Source organism: Alligator sinensis, unplaced genomic scaffold (assembly GCF_000455745.1).
Source record: "Alligator sinensis unplaced genomic scaffold, ASM45574v1 scaffold254_1, whole genome shotgun sequence".
Lineage (NCBI taxonomy): Eukaryota > Metazoa > Chordata > Crocodylia > Alligatoridae > Alligator > Alligator sinensis.
The window spans coordinates 1,103,159-1,122,532 of NW_005841953.1; the positions used below are offsets into that span (position 1 = coordinate 1,103,159).

General features: G+C 40.9%; 1 protein-coding gene across 5 annotated transcripts in view; it reads left to right on the plus strand.

Annotated features, from left to right (window-relative positions):
• The window catches only part of GLI3 (GLI family zinc finger 3), a 277,052-nt gene that overhangs the window by 194,051 nt on the left and 63,627 nt on the right, over positions 1–19,374 (plus strand). For all 5 annotated transcript variants that reach the window (XM_025200050.1, XM_025200054.1, XM_025200051.1 and 2 more), the window contains one exon: positions 8,647–8,848. In XM_025200050.1, the coding sequence (XP_025055835.1) occupies positions 8,647–8,848 (202 nt within the window). The remainder of the gene's footprint in view (positions 1–8,646; positions 8,849–19,374) is intronic.

Here is a 19,374-nt window from a genome sequence, read left to right on the forward strand (position 1 = left end):
CTGCTGCGGTCCAGAGCACAGAGTACATGCTCCAGCTCAGCCATGCAGCAGCGGTGGCAGTAGCAGCAGCTTCAGTCTCAGGTCAGGGTTCAGGGCTGAGTGGGAGCTGCTGCCACTGCACTAGCTGCTGCATGGCCAGGCTGGGGCTAGAACAGGGCTAAGGGCTGTAGCAGGGCCAAGACCATGCCAGTGACAGAGCCAGAGGGTAAGCAATGGTGTGGGTGGGAGAGGAGGGGCAGAGGTGCTGAGGGACTGGCAGAGGGGCAGAGCCAGCAGAAGGGCAGAAACAGGGGGTGCGGGCACCTTGGGGGAGGCAGGCATCAGGAGGGGGAAGTAGTGCAGGTGGGGACACAGGCCACAGGGAGCAAGGTGTGGGGGATGAGGAGGAGGGGTCAGGCCACTTAACTTCCCCATAGCCCCCTTTGCAGCCTTCCCTCCTTTCACTGCTTTCCCTATTGCAGCAATGGGGGAAAAAATTAAGACAACCCTCCAATAATAAGATTCTTTACATGGAAAATTATAACAATATAGAATCTTAAATTCAGAGTCATCTTGGATTCAGGTAAATACAATATGTCCATAGCAACTTAAAGCAGTTGGTATTACGCACATTTCTGGTTACATAAATGCAATTGCTTCCACTTTGTAGCTCTGTTGAGGTCAATGGAACTATCATATGTGGATCTAATTGAGACTTTGATCCACCCAATATAAAACCTTGAGTCTCAAAGTGCTATACAGAGAGTGGGCACACTCCAGACTGACGTGGAGATCTATTGTAATTTTCCTGTGCAGTACTTAGCTACTATGATGATGGGCATTCTATGAAATCCTAAGACCGGACACTGAAAAACTTATACAAATAATGGCAGCAACACTGCAGAATCTATTAATGTAAGTAAAGACTAGAAGAGAGACAGTGCTCTAATATTCATAAAAAACCCAGCTTTAACATCACAACTGCATTACCCCTTCTTAGATAAAGGGAGAATATTGGCCTTCACTGCTGATAACTTCATTCATAAAAGAGTGCCTTAACCATATTCACAAATAGGAACATTTCCTGTCACTGGATTTGGACACACGGATATTTATTATAACCTATTTAATTTGTTTGTGTTTGTTTTTAAAGTTGAGATCAGGCATTTGAAATTAATTAAAACAGCAACTTTTCAATGAGGAATTATTGTGGTGCTAAAGGCAAAAATATGTAGCAATGTTATGCAAATGCGTTATTTTTAAACAGTAAATAGAGAATTAAAGTGAGAGCGAATCCTAAGAAGGTCACTTAGGCTCACCTTCTGTGTTTGATGAAAATGTTTTCAGTCAGGCAATAACTGCTTTTATCTTAATAGGAGATGAAGTTACCCTTTTACTTTGTAAAAACTAATTAAAACTATCTTAACTTGCATGGGTATACAGCAAATTAATTGTCATTAAGTAGGAATCTGAATGTCCTATCATTCATCATGCTAAAGAAAACCCCTTTCTTCTTTGTCAGAATTTTAGATTAGAAAAGAGAAACAAAACAATTAGCAGAAAGGCGATATTAAGATGCTTTTTAACATTATGAATGCCTATGTTTACATTTAATAGCTAAATGCTGTGATCAATGCAAAACTATGTCATTTGTATGGATCTCTCTTCTCAAGGGTTTTTATAGTGATCTTAAAAGTTGTCCTTCCCCACCGTCTTGTCACAGAGAATGAAAAAGAAATTGATAGTTTCCCTCATTATCTCTTTAATCAAATTCTGAGAAGGTAACTGACTCAATCCACTGAAAGACCCCTTCTCATTTATTCCACACAACAACTAAACAAAGACAAAGAGAGACTGTTCTTTATTTACAAAATGGCAGTTGTCTCTTAAGTGTATGTGCATACAGCATCTAGCACAGTGATCTATTTTGGAGCCTCTAGATTAATACAAATAATAACAACAATATACAGAACAGATGAGTGCATTGTATGCAATATGAGGAATATCCTTGTTTGTGGTGTTGGAGAACCTTAGTAGGGCAGTAGTCAATGTGCTTGATCTTGTGCAGAGGTTTAAGAGTTTCTGCATGGACTGGAGCCTAATCTACCAAGACTTTTTGGTGTATTAGAAAGGAATAGGGCCAAGATTGTCTTTGGATCCTTGACTACATCACTTCCTCCTCCCGTGTCCTTCTTTCAGAGGTTTGGAGTTTAACTTGATCTTCTTGAATGCTACAAGCCTTTTTGTGGCTATTTCTGCAGGATGTTCTGGCACTAAACAGATTTTTTACTTGGGTTTCTGCACAGATTTTCTCTTTTCTTCTTGACCATTCTCAGACCATACTTATTTTATAGTGTATTTTAATTATATCTACATATAACTAGGGGAGAAAATGGAGCTATGTTCCAGCTCAACAGTGGCAGCACTTATTTATACTGTAAGTTTTGTTGGGAAGAAATGTCACCCTCATCCCTTTTTAGGTACTTACAACTTTCTGAAAAATTACCACCTTGATGATTGAATGCTACTTAAATTCTAGAACTGTTTTTTTCCCCTGTTTTTAAACAGTTCTTACTATAATGCAGTCATAATCCTGACTGAGGTGTTTGGATACTGCTGCAATATAAGATAATTCTAAATCTTCAGCTTACAGTATTCATGCTGTTTACCCTCAGTAACTCTGGGGGGAGGGTCGTTGGGAGGGATGCTGTGTGGAATGCCTGGAGGACCAATCAGACCCATGTTATATGTTGGGGTCCATACATTGCAGTGAACCAGTTAAGAATAGCACTTGATTTTCAAGGTGCACTTTTGAACCACTCAGTATAAACCATATTTAATCTGTTCCAAGTGATATGTGTTTTGACTGGTAGAGCCATTTGTTTCACTTCTATGTCAGTAAGAGATTTATCAGTTTAGAAACCAAGACAAAACTCACAATATATACTTCCATAACATTAAAACCAAATTTCTTCTGATGCCTGTGAACCAAAAACCATTGAATTTAACACAATTCTAATTATTATTTTTTTTAATTCAACCGTGTCATGTACACAGCTTTCGGTAAAGACCAACACCTTGGACCTGTGTGAAGAAATTTAATTTAAAGAAGTGAAGTTATGTACATCTAAAAACTGTTTCATAAATAATTGAGAGGTGCTAAACATTTCAATTCAGAAATAAAGTTAATGAACAGATTTGCAGTATGTGGTATTCTGTTTTCTAAAGTACTGATTGATATCTCATATTTTAGAAATAAACTGTATCCAAGAAATCAGATTTTTATGAATCGTGCTTGCTTTGATTTTTGGTCATTGACTCAAATCTTTACTGTATGCTCTTACACTTTCTTTTATTATAACTTCCACTCCATATTCTTATGCAATTATGTCTTCCATGCAGTAGAGCTCCAAAATCTATCTTCCATTTTTACTCACTGCCAAAGTTGATGGTTTTTCAGTGCTTTGTGCGGATGGCAAATAAAGTTTCTAGTGAATCATTGGCCCTACATATTTGGTTTCCAAGAATTTTATGAAGAGGATGGAATGTAATGTTCACTGAAAGAATACCATAGATAGATAAATATTTCAAATTGCTAAATAAATGCTGAAGTGTTTGTGTTTAAAATAAATGCCTAGGCAAAGCTGAAAAGTTTATTTTAACAGTCAGGGATGCTTATTAATTGTAGTCTTTTTCTTTTTATAGTTATATACTAATTAAGAATGATATTATGCTAAATGAATGGTTTAAAACATTTTGCAGTATAATAAATGGTTATTTCACATTTAAAAAAATTTAAGTATTTAAAACCTAATTAAACTGTGAAGACCAGGAAAACAGTAATTCCGCTTAATTGTATTTTCCATTTTGAAAGTTGCGTCCTTGTTTGAAGCCAAACCCACTCTTCCATTATCGAATCCTGTAGAGCTCTCATTCAGCTATAATTATCATCTTCTACTATACAACAGGAATGTTTCATTTACATGCAAAAACTATTGACCCTCAGGAAATTGGCCAGATCCCAAGTGAATGATGAAGGCTGACTGTCTTCCATATCTAGGTGAGGTAACCATCAAGGAATTGTCCCAAGGAGAAGAAAAGGTTGTTGGCTATCAAATAATCAGGCTGAGTTTAGGCTCCCTGCTATACATCCACTTCGCTTAATATTTCCCACCTCTTCAACTACAGCCACAGCTGTCATCTCTCCAGAATGAGAGGTTGGGATGTTCTGGCATGGAGCCTAGACTGGCTTTGTTCTGAAGAGCAGAGTGGCTGCTAACAGCAATTGGAGAAGAAGAGGGAGGTTTAGAGAGGATTTGGGGGAGGGAGACCTTTTACAAGAGCCAGAGTATAACTTAGGACAGTGGTAGAGAATGAAGAGATGGTTCTCTTCAGAGGGGAAAGGGAGAGGAGAAAAGTGTGCATTTTTGGGGAGTCTGGAGTGCACACTGAGTACTCAGTAGCCATCTCTTCAGGACCTGAAGAACTAGTTCAGATGTAGGTGACACTTATTTAGTATATGGGGCTTAAGGATTTGGTGTCATAGTTCAAATGGTTCTGATGCTAAACTGAGTTGAGGCTCTGACTGTGGAAGAAGCAAACCCCAACCATGCTTATGGTCACTTAGCAGGCAGCCTAACTTCCAGTCAGAGCTATGGAGATAACAGAAGTAATAATAAGAGATAACAGATATGGAACCATTGCATCAGAGGAGGAGGAGCACATTCTGTTGGTGGAATATGCCAGCCCAGGCTTCCCCAAAGTTGATAGAATTGAGACCACTGCCAACAAAAAGCAGTGACAGGTGGTGGTAGTTGGAGACTGTCTTCTGTGGGGGACAGAGGCATCCATCTGCTGGCCTAACCTGTTGTCTTGGGAGGTCTACTGCTTGTCCAGGGCCCGGATCCAAGATGTCATGGAAAAATTATTGAGACTTGTCTGGCCTTCTGACTGCTACCCCATACTGCTTATCCAGTGGGCACCAGTGATACTGCCAGGGGAGACCCTGAACAGATCAAAAGTGACTACAGGGCTCTGGGTGAAAGGGACAGGGACTCAGGTGCTGTTCTTCTCAATCCCTTTAGTCAAGAGGACGGGCCTGGGAAGAAGCAGATACATCCTGCAGATCAATGCATGGCTTTGTAGATGGTGTCACTAGCAGGGCTTTGGCGTCTCTGACCATGGGATGTTGTTCCAAGAAGGATTGCTAAGAAAGTTGGGATCTACCTGACAAAGAAAGGGAAGAGCATCATCACAGACAGTCCCCCTAACCTAGTGAGGAGGGCTTTAAACTAGGTCCGCCACAGGATGGAGATCAAAGCCCTGAGGTAAGTGTGGAAGCAAGGGACCTGGAGGAAGCACAGGCAGGAAGGGGCAACAGTGAAGGCCTTCCTGAGAAAGTAGGGCAACTGGCTAGTTACCTCAGATGTCTGTATATGAATTCATTGAGCCTGGGAAGCAAGCAGGAAGAACTGAAAGTCCTTGCACAGTCATGGAACTATGACTTGACTGCAATAACAGAGACTTGGTGGGATGGGTCGCATGACCAGAGCACTGTCCTGAACGGGTATAAACTGTTCAGAAAGGACAGGCAGGGGAGAAGAGGAGTGATCACAGGGGAGGAGTTGTGCTTTATGTAAAAGCTGTATGATTGCTCATTGCTCCAGTACGAAACGAGATAGGTCTGTTGAAAGTCTCTGGGTTAGGGTCAGAGGGGAGAGAAACAAGGGTGATGTCATGGGGGGGGCTGTTATAGACCACCAGACCAGGAGGAATTGGTGGATGAGGCTTTCTTCAAACAGCTAGCTGAAGTTTCCCAGTCACAGGCCCTGAGTCTCATGGGGGACTTCAGTCACTCTGACATTTGCTGGGAGGGTAATACAACAATGCACAGGCATCTAGGACCTGGTGCAGGTATTAGAGAGGCCAACTAAGGGGCCAGTGTGGCAGGGCACAGTGGGGCCATGCGGAGAAGCTGCTCACCACTGTGAGCTCCGTGCTGCCCTGGCGACGCGCCTCCTGTGTGTGGGGATGCAATGAGGGGTGCAACCCTGCGCCACTGCCCTCAAAGCAGCTCCATGCACAGGAGGTGCATCGCCTGGGCAGCGTGAAGCTCACGATAGCAAGCAGCTTCTTTGTATGGCCCCTCTGTGGCTTGCCGTGTTGGGTCATGCCCACCAGGCTGCGGAGGCCCCAGGTGAGGGCAGCAGGGCGGGAGTCCACGCCCTCAGCCCTTGCCTGCCCCACACACAGATCTGGGGGGCGCAGGTCCTCCCTGCCCCGCTCGGGAGTGCGCGCTGCAGCAGGGAGCCAGCCCCACCCTCCAGTCCCCTAGACAAGCCACCCGGGAGCCCATCCCGCTACTTGCTGGGGTCCTGCAGCCATGCATTGTGGCCCCGGGCCCCAAGCCCCACACACCCCCCAGCTGGAAAGCAGCCCCAGCCCTACCCACCTTCCTCCTTCCCCACAGATCATTAGTGGGATGATGCACAGGGGTCCTTTTCCCTGTCCCATTTGTTGTATGACCAGAATAAATGTGCTTCTGATATCCCCTCAGTAAAATGGAGGTAGTGTAATAGCGTTTACTCATTTCCAAAGCACTATGATTGAGATGATCATCTGAAGCAAACTGACATGACTCCACTGACTTTAGTTGAACTGTACTAATTTACATTAGCTGCAGATCTGGCCTGTAGCTTAAGTTCTATAATGAGTACAGAATATTATGATTTAATTATTGCTTTATCTTGGATCTTGTATGTGCTTACTAAATACACAACAACTTTTTATTGCCACTTCTCATATCAGCCTTTCAAAGTTTCAGGGCACTGTACTTACTAAAGTAGCTAATTGACACACAGTACAGTAGGAAGCTCATAAAGAGAGAGACAAAACAGATAACATAAACAAGTTTGTTGTACCTTTAAAAATGCTTTAAAATTTGAAGTAATAACATCAAATATCAAGTATAATATTTGGCTGAATACACAGAAAGAGGAGTGTCCCACAGAGATGCCAAAGGAAAAAAGTAAAGTGAAAACAATGCAGCAATGAAAATTGAGGCAAGCCTCATTATTCAGTGCCATTTTGCCCTTTAAACAGAATAAAAGTAGAAGAATTAGGAGGAAAGCAATGGGAATCATAGAGTCAGGAGAGAATCATGGTACATACCATGGATTTGCTGCAGTTGTTGAGTTCTGCAGGTGGTTGGTAAGTGGAACTGATATATCTTTGCAGTTGAAGCCACACGTGAGTAAAACCACCAGTCATGGTCAAGAGATGCTTTAGATTATGCACCCTTCAAATGAATATAGTTGGGAATCCACAGAAGATATAAGATAAGTAGACAAAGAACTTCAGAGGATCCAGGAAAAGAACAACTCTCCTATATCCGCTGTTTATAAAAAAAAAAAATTATTAATTGGAATCTGTGTACTCAAAAATTTCCTTAATTTAATGCCCATGAATAGTCCCATTGCTGTCAATAGCACTCATATGTCATAAACAAGTCTAAGTGTCCCAGTGAACCACAGTATTTAGCACCAGGTGGGAAGAAGCATAAGGAAAGAGAAAAAGAGCCAGAAGAGAAATCTGTGACTAGTCGTTGACTGCTTGCACAGAACCTCAAGCTATCTAAGAGTTCTTAGAAGAATAGGACTTGAACTGAAAGGATGCAAAGCAGTGGACATGAAATTTCCATGACACAATCCTTTTTTTCTGATTAAGGTTATTAGCATAAAATATGGAGGTGGTGGTATTCTTAAAGCAAATACTTCAGCTCTAGAACTTTTGTTAAAATTATATGGAGATGGAAATGAATCAATGTTCACAGATTTGGGAGTTGTGGCTGCATATCAAGGAAGGGATAAACTTTATGGTTAAGCTGTGCACAGAACTTAACCATTCATTATCTGTTCCTTTTAATGGAAGGTGTGTGGCTGAATCCCATATGCTGCTTTGAATAGTTAAACCTATGGTAAAAAAAAATAGAGACCTATATAGATGTAGATGCATCCCTTCCCCTTCTCCCCCCCCGCACATCTTTAAATGCTTGAAAAATTAAAATAAAATCCTAATGTTTCATAGCCTAATGCTGTGAATGTCAAATTGATTACTTTTGTTGATAGAAAAGTTGCTAACATTACTTTTGCCATCTTTTTTATTTTTACATCCTGCTCCTTTTTATTTTTGCATCCAGCCTTGGCCATGTGGCTTTCTGATTAGCAAAGGAAAAGCTGCATCTTAATCTCTATTTTGTATTTTAGAAGTCTATTTTTGGCTGTTTGAATTGAAGTGGCAGGGGTTTGGGTTGGCTGGTAGCTCAGATCTGAACTACTATCTCATCGCTTGTGGTTGAATTAATGATGTGAATGTCTAAGCAGCCATCAGATTCATAAATCACCAGAAATGAGAAGGATAACACATAAAAGTCTTTTCCTTTTGTTTAGCAATTTATCATTTTGCTTGCACATTAATAAACAGAGCTCCCCTGAGGTAAGCCACAGGAAGATAAATTTTTCTTCCTAATTTTCCTCAATTGTAGCCAGTAGATCACAAGTGGAAAGAGCATCATGTTGGTGTTTTGTGATTCTTTATAGCCATCGCCAGTAATAATAAATAAATGGGGTAGAGTGCTGTGGTGGATAATTATTTTTGTTTACATAACAGGCGCCAGGTTTCCAAGTCCAAGGCTGTCAGCTAGACCAAGCCGAAAGCGTACACTGTCCATATCGCCCTTGTCTGATCATAGTTTTGACCTTCAGACCATGATACGAACATCTCCAAACTCCTTGGTCACAATTCTCAATAATTCTCGTAGCAGTTCTTCAGCTAGTGGTTCCTATGGCCACTTATCTGCGAGTGCAATAAGGTAAGAATTCTGCAAAGTATTGATTTTTTTTTTTATGATAGCATTTTTAGTTTGTATTGTACATGGTCACTCATATATCACATAACTGAATATTTGCAGAGATACACACACATACTCAGAGATAAATAGAAATACAAAATATTGCTTTCCTGCTTAGAAAAATAAGCAAATAGAAGCTTTTCAGGCATGTTAATACCTGGTGAAGATAACTTTTCAATCTAGAAGGCAGTGTACACTTGCACAGCAAGATTAATATTCACATAGAAAGCCACAGGGCAGGACTGGGACTTTTGGCCCTTCATTAATTAGGCCTGTGTCAGCTGGTGCTAAGGAACACTGCTATGGAAATACCCACCGCCACTTTCTCCTGCTTCACGTGTGTTGTGTGCCTAAAAGATATCTTGGAGCACCTCGCATGAGCATGTCCAAGACTATGAACATGAGAGTGGCCCTCATGTCAAGAAGTGGCTATATGATGTGTTTTTTGGCTTATGCAGAGTGGGATGGAATGAGTGAGTACATGTTTACAACAGTAATCCCTACTATCTTTTGACATGGTGTGTCAGTGATACTCAACCTTTTTAGAGTCAAGGCACTCTTCGCTAAGCTGAAGGCTCCCCTCAGAAAATGGCTCTAAACTTTCATTTGAATGTTGATTATGGAAAAATAATGGGGCAGTTGTTCTGTTCCAAAGAACTCAGAAAGATTACAGCAGAGCAGAATATTTTTGACAGTATTGATTTCCTATTGGAAATCTCTGGGTTTGTTTTATGAATCATGTGTAGGTGTTTGCACAACCTACCCATGGTGCACTAATTGAAAATCGTTGGCGTAGACTAGTGGTACCCAATCTTTATCCTGGTCAGTGCCTGCTCCATCTGTAGGTTGGATCACTGTGGGAGGGAAGTGGGGAGCAGCTTGGCCCTGATCCATCCATGCAAGGAGAAGGGGGCCTGGCACAGCCCTACTTCTGCACAGGAGGAAGGGGTTGTGGCCTGGCCCCAATCTGGCTGTGTGGGGGGAGGGGGCATGGGAATTTGGCAGCAAGTAAGGGTGGTATTATTAATGGCCATTGCTCCCCTACTGTCTAATTTTCCTACACACGGGCCAGATGCAAATATCTCTACCCTGTCAGCCAGATGCAATGGGTGCGTGGGCTGGAGGTTGAGCATTTGGCCTGTCCTGCAGGCCATAGGTTGAGCACCCCTGGTGTAGACATACCTTTGGGTGTCTTTTGTGAATCCTGCCCATGAATACAACAATCAACAGTGTCCAAATGGTACTATAAGAATAGAGTGAAGCACAAATGTGTTCTGATAGCATTGTTAAAACTCCAGGTGTCAGTTTGATGGTTTTCCTTCACAGTGTACTTAAATTTTATGTTCTATAAATTACATGTATCTTTACTTTCACCGAACAAGGATTTCTTATATGCTTCTTATGGCTATGAGGCTGTTTCCAGATTAAAACCTGAAGATACCATGCCTGAAAATAAGGATGATGCACTTATAAAGAGTGTGGTAGGCCAAGTCACTATACTGGCACAATGAGGAGCCTCTGTTCCTCTCCCCTGTCACTTTATTTGATTTCCCTTCACAATTTGCCAATGGGAAAATGTAGAGGAAGTATTCACCATCAGTCTTGGGCATTTCACTTTCCTGCTTCACTTGCATAGAGAACTGAACAGTGAGGTAGAACAAGAAGACTGAAAAGGAGAGGAGAGCAGGGAGGAAGGATGTGAAAGGAATTTTCAAGGAAACAAAAAAGCTGGGAAGGAAGAAAATGGGGCAAAATGTGAGGAACAAAAGCAGAGTGAAGGAACAAAAAAGAAATAAAATTCATTTGGGGGAAAAAGGAGAAAAGGCATGGGGCTTTCTATGCCACAACATCTTTGAACATTAGCAGCAAAAGTTCCTTTCACATTCCAAAAAAATCTCAGAAGTCTCAGAAAATATTGATTTTGCATTTATGGCACTCAAACAAAGACCCCTGCTGATCCCTGTGTTAAAAGCAGCCTCCACCTTCAGTCTGCAGCTAGGGAAAAGAGCAGGTCCCCATAGCCATTACTTGAGATTAAACGTCCATTTTTGGCAAGGCTGAACATGCTTTTCCAACACAAATGACACACTTAAAGCTTCAAAATGGCTGTGGGGATTTACACTGCCGGAGAAAATGGTGACTGCAAGTGGTGCGTAAGAAGCCATGAGTCTGCCAGACTTTTGAAGTGACAGTGCTGTAAATATTTGGTATTAACATAAGTATAGTTGGTGTTTTGGAACACTTCCAGTTAAAGAACCGTAAACTGATGTATGTATATAGCTGTATAGCTCTGCAATACAGCTCTATAGTCCATCTAACCGCAATTCCAATGTCCAAACACCACAGCTATGGAATGTGAATCATATCAATAGCTGGCAGTAGTTTCTGGCATATCTACTAAGTATGGGTGTCTATACATGTGCTCTGATGCATTCTAATTAGAACGTGTTAGAGCAGGCTTGATTTATTGAGTCTGCTCCACATTCTAATTAGAATGCTCTAGCATCATCACAGTGTCACATGTATAAGACCTTTGGGTTTAAAAATGGCCACTGGGCAACTTTAACCAAATTTATTTAAAACATTCTACAGCCATTTTTAAATGTGCAGGCGCTTAATACATCTGTCAGTGTGGTATTTTAATTAGATTGGCTCTCTAGGAACCACTCCCCCGCCTTCCCCCCGCATGTGTATAGGTAGCCTATATGTACTGTAAAGGCAAATTATCCATGTTGTCATTAGGTTAGGATGACACTTTCAACATTTTTCTGTTGCTTTTAATTTAGGGGAAGAAATCATGTGTAGGCAGAGGCATAATTTGGTTTCTTACTTGAGGTGACCACCCTCCCCAAATGAGAAATTCTCTGGTGTAGACGTGTTTGACTGATGGCTTTGTGAATATAGTAGAATGTCAAATAGCTTCACCCTGACCAACAGCATGTCCTATCAGCTGCATATGGCTGCATGTTATTTCTGTGGTTCAGTTTCCTTCCTTCTCTTACAGTTTTGTAAATCTTCTGTACTTTTCTGATCAGGAAATCTCTTGTTGTTTGTTATAGCTTAAAATAAAAACACTTTCTAAATTTCCTTTTGTGAAGTTAAAGTACTTAGAAATGACACTATTAAAAAATGCAATCTCTGGGCTGTAGACAGAGGTAGCTTTTAATCATTTTAAAAGGGTAGGGGAGTTACTTTAGGAGTGTCCATCCATTTTTATGCTGTAATTGTTACCTCCCTATGCTACTGTGAGGATACAATGAGCTAAATCTTCATACTGTCAACCATGAATGAAACAGGGTTAAAGTTGCAACATGGATTTAACAACTACATCCTATGCTTACAATCAAGGACATATTCCCATAACCATGCAGGGGGGCAATCCCACTTTGTGCAATTCTTCAGTGTTCTTCTATAGTCCTGCAAATCCTTGTTTACAGGGATAGTTTTGTTTAGGGCTGCTGAAGTTTTCAAAAAGTTCTCAACAGAGACCGAGGAAGGTCTTAGAGATTTAGTTCAGTGGGTCCTGTGAGTAAGTGTTACTGAGGAAAATAAGGTTTGCTAAATTAAACCTGTGGTGTTTTGTAGTTTTCCCAACTTTGTATTCCTACTTTCTCATTATGAAAATTGCAAAATTTCTCAGAATATTGAATGAATCATTCTTTCTTTTCAATAAGACTGTACATTTTCAATATCAAAAGTGGGAAATAGGTTATTCTATCTTTCTCTTGGAACAGAGGAAAAGGAGAGAGACAGACTTGAGATCCTTAAAAAGGGTTGCATCTACATGTTCATTAATGCACTTTTGCTATTGTGAATTAAATTTAGTACCTCTAATGTATATGTGCATTAGACTTCCCTAATGTGCAGTAGCAAAAGTACATGTTTTTTCAGTGAAGCTTAATGCTCAGTAGCCTAATTTTACTATTAGCACAGTTTTTGCTGTGAAGCTTTAATGCACAGTACAGTAGGCTACTGCGCGTTAAAGCACATGTATGGATGTGTCCAAGGTTACACAGCATATTTCTAGCTCTTTCCCAGACCTTGCCACTTAGTGTTTGATTTACAACTCTTAAAATCCTTGTAAAAATTATGCCTCTTAATTTTAATGTACATCTGCATAGAAAATAGTTAAAACAAAATGAAAAGCAACATATGTGCAGCCTTTGTCAAGTAAATTATTTAAGCATGAACAAGTAAGTTTTGTAGTTCAGAAGGCCCACAGATGCAGTTCTGAGTTGCTTTAAAAGTTTGTAATTCAGGACTGAAGACATTATCATCATCATTATATGTAAGGCTGACAACACCCATTGCAATTAAGGTTGCTTAGTGCTTCTCATGAGAACCTGTTGTCAGTTTCTTATAACTCTGCCAAACATAATTTTTTTGGGTTCAATGTTTTCATACCAGTTATGTACCTAAGGATGATTTTTTTTTTTAAATATTGGGGGAGGAATCAACCCATTCCAGGAATGAGACTGGGGGAAAATGTGCTCTTTTGCCCATATTTAAAAAAATGTATAACCCTTTATTTGAGAAGCTTTGGTTCCTTAATGTTTCAAGGAGTGTGCTTGAAATTTGGCATAGGGTTTGCCCTGGGACTACCAATGAGCCTTTCACTGTCCTTGAAACTATATCTGCTCATTCTTAGCTAATTTATAAGCATGTGTTCACTGGAGACTTATTAGACTTCCTCAGCTAAGGGCATATATCTACACTGACTGTGCTCCTCTTGAGGCTGCAGCTAAAAAATAGGCAGCCACCTACCTCCTCCTAAACTGCATTCTCCAGATCCCAAATGGAGCGTGAGAATGCTACAAGGACAAGCCTAGCAACAGCTCTCAAGATCTCAGTTTCTGGTTTACTTGATACCAGTGGTGGCGAATCGTCCCCAGAGTATCCTTAAGTCCTCAGTTCCAAGTTTGAAGCTTGCAGAGCAGAAAAGAATGGGTGGAGCTCCGAAGTGGTGTGGAAGTATAGTTAATGTACCTTGAGAAACCAGAACTGAACTATCTGAAATCTGGTGCTCAGAATAGTGGGTATTTTTGACATGCATTTCTCTGTGCATGAAAGCAGGAGAGCACTATCATTTTACTTCACTGCGTGGTTTTGAACATAAATTAATTAACATTTGTGAGGCACTCAGATATTGTAATGACATGTGCCATAGAAAATCTCATAAGGAAATTAATGATTCTGCATTCCAAACAGGGTTTGACTAATGTGCAGTAAATAAGGCATGTGTTGAACAATGAATAAAGTAAATATTGAGTAATTGCTCATTAACCAAGTGCTGCCCATCTTGTAGACTGAATGAGGCAAAGATCCTGTGAAATAAATGTGTGATCGTGTAGTTAAACACCATATCCTAATGAACTGATGCTCTATTAATGTTGCATAGGCAAACTTAGTTCCGACATTTCCCAACTTTTGAAGGTTTGACTTTGCGATGTTGAAGATCATTTAACATTGTGTGTGTGTGCACGTGCAAGTGTGTGTAAGTGCGCTCATGCAGATATGAATTGTAGTATGGTAGCACCTCAAGGCTCTAGTCAGAGGCAGAGCTTTATTAAGCTAGACACTGGAAAAACACATTAAGTGTACAGCCCTTGCCCCAAAGAGGTTACAGTGTAGATGTATACAGTGTGCAACCTGTGGATGAACAATCCTTTGTATGGGAATAGAATGTGGAGGATGAAGTTAAGTGAATAAGCCATATCTTTCTGTTCTGTAAGGGCCACACCCAATGAGACCCTGGTTCTTTATCCTGGGGATCCTAGACACTACTGCAGTTTGAAGAAATAGTGATCTCTTAGCAGAATATGCCCAGGTTTGGCATGACATGTGCCATGTCTTTGATAGCTTGCCATGTAATGCAGTATCCTGACAAGTGGCTGAACACTTTGAAAGAAGATGTCGCTGCTGCAGACAGCGAGTGGTGATTCTCTTGTACCTCACCAGGTAGAGCTTCTACTTCGAGAATTTGAAAAAAACTGCTTTGTGTCTCAGTTGGGAAAGATTAGGCAGAAAGGAGGCAAATGAAACAGCATCAAATGAGGATAATCTTCATGACATCTACTCATTTGGTTACTTTGCTTAGCCTGCAGTCCAGCACCCCTGCTATTAATCTTTTGTCAGGATGCCTTGTATATTGTTATATCTGCTAATAGTGACAGTTATTAAGCTATGCACTTCTGTAGCATTTTGTAGTTATAACACTTTGTAGTGATGCCTAGGAATGTGCATGTAAGGGGTAGCAATTCCCTCAACATTAAGTTTACCAAATCTTCTCTTTAGGAATAGGTTCTTTAATAAACAGGAGAGGTTAGGACTTCATTTTTATATCATCCAGGGATAAGAAACTCCACCAGCACAGACCCTTCACAAAACCATTTCTACCAAGTCATTTTCAAAATATATTCCAAATTCTACTGTCAGTCGCACATGCTTAAATCAATAGTGCCATTGACCTGGAAGGCTTTACTTTGACTGTAGGCAAGTGTAACAGAGAAGAGAAGATGACCACATAACACTTTAAAACTGCGGTTTTTTGGATGAGGTTCGGAGTCCTCTGAGCTCTCCTCCAAGGTTTGAAAAAAACTAAGAAAGCACAGCAGCTCTTGTTTTCTAGGCTTTACTCCTGTGTCCCTCAGTTGGACATGTTGCCTGAGCAAAGAATTGAAATTAACAAGACCTGGTTAATTATAGCCATATTCTGCATTGTCTGGTTAATGTCACTTTGCTGCTGGGAGGAAGTGAGGCTGAAGCCAAACATCATTGGAGAGACAGAGGATACATTTAAATAATGAGTGGGAAAGATGCTGTTGAACTGTAGGGTATGCATAAGTGGCAGTAGACATGATAATGGGAGGAGATGCAGAGTAGTAATTGAATATAAGACCTGTGCTTCTCCAAGGGATAATTAAATAGATTCTCAGCGATTTCCCCTCTGCATACAATCTCCTTGTGCAGAGCATTTGAAAAGGCAAACTAACTAAAATTAGTCAGTGTTCTTCTTTATTAAGTCTTTGATACAGAGACATGGCTGTAATGGGAAAATGACTTAATTCATATCTTTAGTTATTAGTTTCCTTTGGAGCAAGTCACAGTGAAAGCCCCTTGATTCAGAAGGTCACTTCCTTCCCCAAGCCTAAGGAGGGGATAGACCAAAGGGAAAAGGGTGACCAAGAATGGGATGATACAAACGAGAGTATGTAGGTAGGAAATGAGGCCATCTCAGAGGAAGGTTTAAGAAATCTACCATTCGCAGATGTGGGGCAGATATGTAGACTCAGTTAATCCCAAATCTCTAAGAGTTAGATTTGAAGCATCATGCTTTTCAGAATTATAATTAACTAAATCTTTCTGTTATGCACATAGATGCCTAATCTCTCCTTGAGACTTACAAAGCTCTCGGTCTTAAAAACATCTGGTAGCAGTGAGTTCCACTGTCTATGTATGCGTTGTTTGAAGGAGCATTTCCTTTTATGGATTTTAAATTTTTAATAGCTTTAATTCAGTGTGTCCTGGTTCCTGTGTTACACTATCTTTTAATTTAGATTTTAGGTTTAGTTGTGCATGTAGTGTAGGCTGCCTAAAGGGACTGATAGAATGTGTTGTTTAATTAAACTGATCTTTTAAAGGTGGAACAGAACCCATTGTACACCTGGAGCAGGTGGAACACAATATGTTTGGGGATACTTTAAAGGTATTCTCTTATGACATAAGGTTGCACTGATTTCATTATGCGCACATATAGAAAGACACACCACATAAAAGACTGTATTAATACTACAGGCATTAAAGGTGTTTTGCTCTTTTATTGTTATTGTTACTTCTTTATTTGTATGAGTCTGACATAACATTTACTTTGGGCTAAAACTTTTCATTCAGTATAAAGTCTCAGGTAAGTAACATGTCATATATGTATTTTAAATCACTGTTGTCATTTCAAAGATCTAGAAATTCCGTCCCCAAAAAACCCTACACCTCCCATGGGTTCACATACATGCTTGTACTTTTAAATAAGGCCATAACAGTTAATTGTCCAAATCATTTGTGTTTTAAACTACCTAAAGAGTTAGAAAAATAATTTATGGAAATATAATTTATGTATCTGTCAGTGAGTCAAGTTCTGCCATTTCTTTCATCTATGCAGCCCTGCTGAGCCAAATTAATACCTGATATAACTCTATTGAAATGCATCCTGTTATCACTAGATTTACATTATGCACTTACCATGAAGGGCATTATTCTCTGCTGCCTTATATGATGTAGATTTAACTATAGCAAGTTGGGTTTAAAGTATTGTCACATCAGAACAGCTGTGTTTATCCCTTTTCCAAGAGTATAAATGTCTATGGAGAATGACAAAGTGATTAGAAGGCAAATCTTACGGCAAGATTGGAAATAAACTCCAAATCTAGCCCTATGAAAATGGATTTTGGTATGTAGACTCTTCTTATGAAAATGATATATAAATTGCAGGATAACAACATTGTTCTGGGTATCATTGCCATTTTGTACTGGAAGGTCATAGGTGTTTTCCAAATACAGAGAAAAACCTACAGGTTAAGAAGTCAATTAAGAAGTTTTTCTTTGTCCTAAAAACCTACAGGTTAAGAAGTCAATGGACAAAGGACAGAAGAAGAAAAATGTGTGTGTATATTTCTGCATGTATATATGTATATTTCTGCATGACTATATCAGAGTTCTTCACAGTTATCACTTTAGATCAGACTGAACGTGGTTGGCAGAATTGTAAGGTCAGTGATTCTCAACCAGGGTGCCACACTGCCCAGCCTCTTTGTGAGGAGATAAATGTTCTCCTCCCCCTATCCAGTTCCTGCACCTGCCCCAGGTACCCCAGGAGTATCCCAACTTCTTCTTTGAGGACTGTCCCTCTCTGCCCCCAGCAGCCCCCGTGCTAGCTGCCCCTGTACTCCCAGGATCATACTCTGCTGTGGACACACAAGTGGGTGGAGATGGGGCCAGATACTCACTTTGCAGCTGGGGGCAGTTGCCGGCATGTGAGACCCTGCAAAAGCAGCCTCACAGGTAGGGACTGCCTCTTCCCCTTCAGCTACCTACCGGGGGCAGGAATGGGGAAGACAGTGGTACTGAAGTGGAAGACTTATCTAGTGGCAGTGGTTCTTAACCTTTTTAGCTTGAAGGCCCGCTTCTATAACTTTTCTGAATGTAGAGTCTAGCTCAGTGATTGTCAACTGGGGTACCATGACGTTCATAAAATTCATGGAGGGTGCCTTGAGGTGAGGCCTAAAAGGCTGACAGTCATGGAAGTGGGTACTGGAGCTCAGTGCTATATTATTCCAAGGAAAAGATTGTAACTAAAGAAAGTGTACAGATATCTAATGCATAGGTAGGATGTAAAATACAAGTAGTAAAAATAATTTCATAGAGATTTCATAGACATTAGGGCTGGAAGGGACCTCGGAAGATCATCGAGTCCAGCCTCCTGCCCCAAGGGTAGGAAGTCAGCTGGGGTCATAGGATCCCAGCAAGATAAACATCCAAATTTCTCTTGAAGGCGTTCAAAGTAGGTGCTTGAACCACCTCCGATGGCAGGCTATTCCAGACCTTGGGGGCTCGGACAGTAAAGAAGTTCTTCCTTATGTCCAGCCTGAAACCGTCTTGGAGGAGTTTATAACCTTGTCATCCCTTGGGGCGCTCTGGTGAACAAATGTTCCCCCAGATCCTGGTGAACACCCCTTATAAACTTGTAGGTGGCCATCAGATTGCGCCTGAGCCTGCGCTTTTCCAGGCTGAAGAGTCCCATAGCTCTCAGCCTCTCGTCATAAGCTCTGTTTTCCTGACCTCTGATCATGTGCGTGGCTCCTCTCTGGACTCTCTCAAGCTTCTCCACATCCTTTTTGAATTGTGGAGCCCAAAACTGGATACAGTACTCCAGCTGCAGCCTCACCAAAACTGAGTACAAGGGGAGAATGACATCCTGGGATTTGCTTGAGAAGCATCTATGGATGCAAACCAGTGTTTTGCTTGCTTTACTAGCAGCAGCATCACATTGAAGGTTCATGTTCATCTTGTGGTCAATCATGACCTCCAAGTCCCTTTCATCCGTAGTGCTAGCCAGCGTAGCACTGCCAAACCTATAAGCATGCTGCAGGTTTTTCCTCCCAAGGTGGAGAACCTTGCATTTTTCGGTGTTAAACACCATCAGGTTCTTGTCCGCCCATTTCCTCAGCCTATCAAGGTCAGCCTGGATCGCCCTCCTGTTGACTCTGGTAAGTTGGTGCTCCTATCCTGCCTAACATACTGCCTACCTATGCCACTGTCAGCGTCAGTGGAACAAAATACGCTTCTTTATCACAAATGTTTATGGCATAGTTTTTACAATCGCAATTATATCCATTAAGAATTCTACACTTCCCAAGGCAGGCAAGATCAGCAGAACATGTAGGCACAACGGGTTATGAATGTACTGCAAGCTTTTATGCATATATATATCCTGC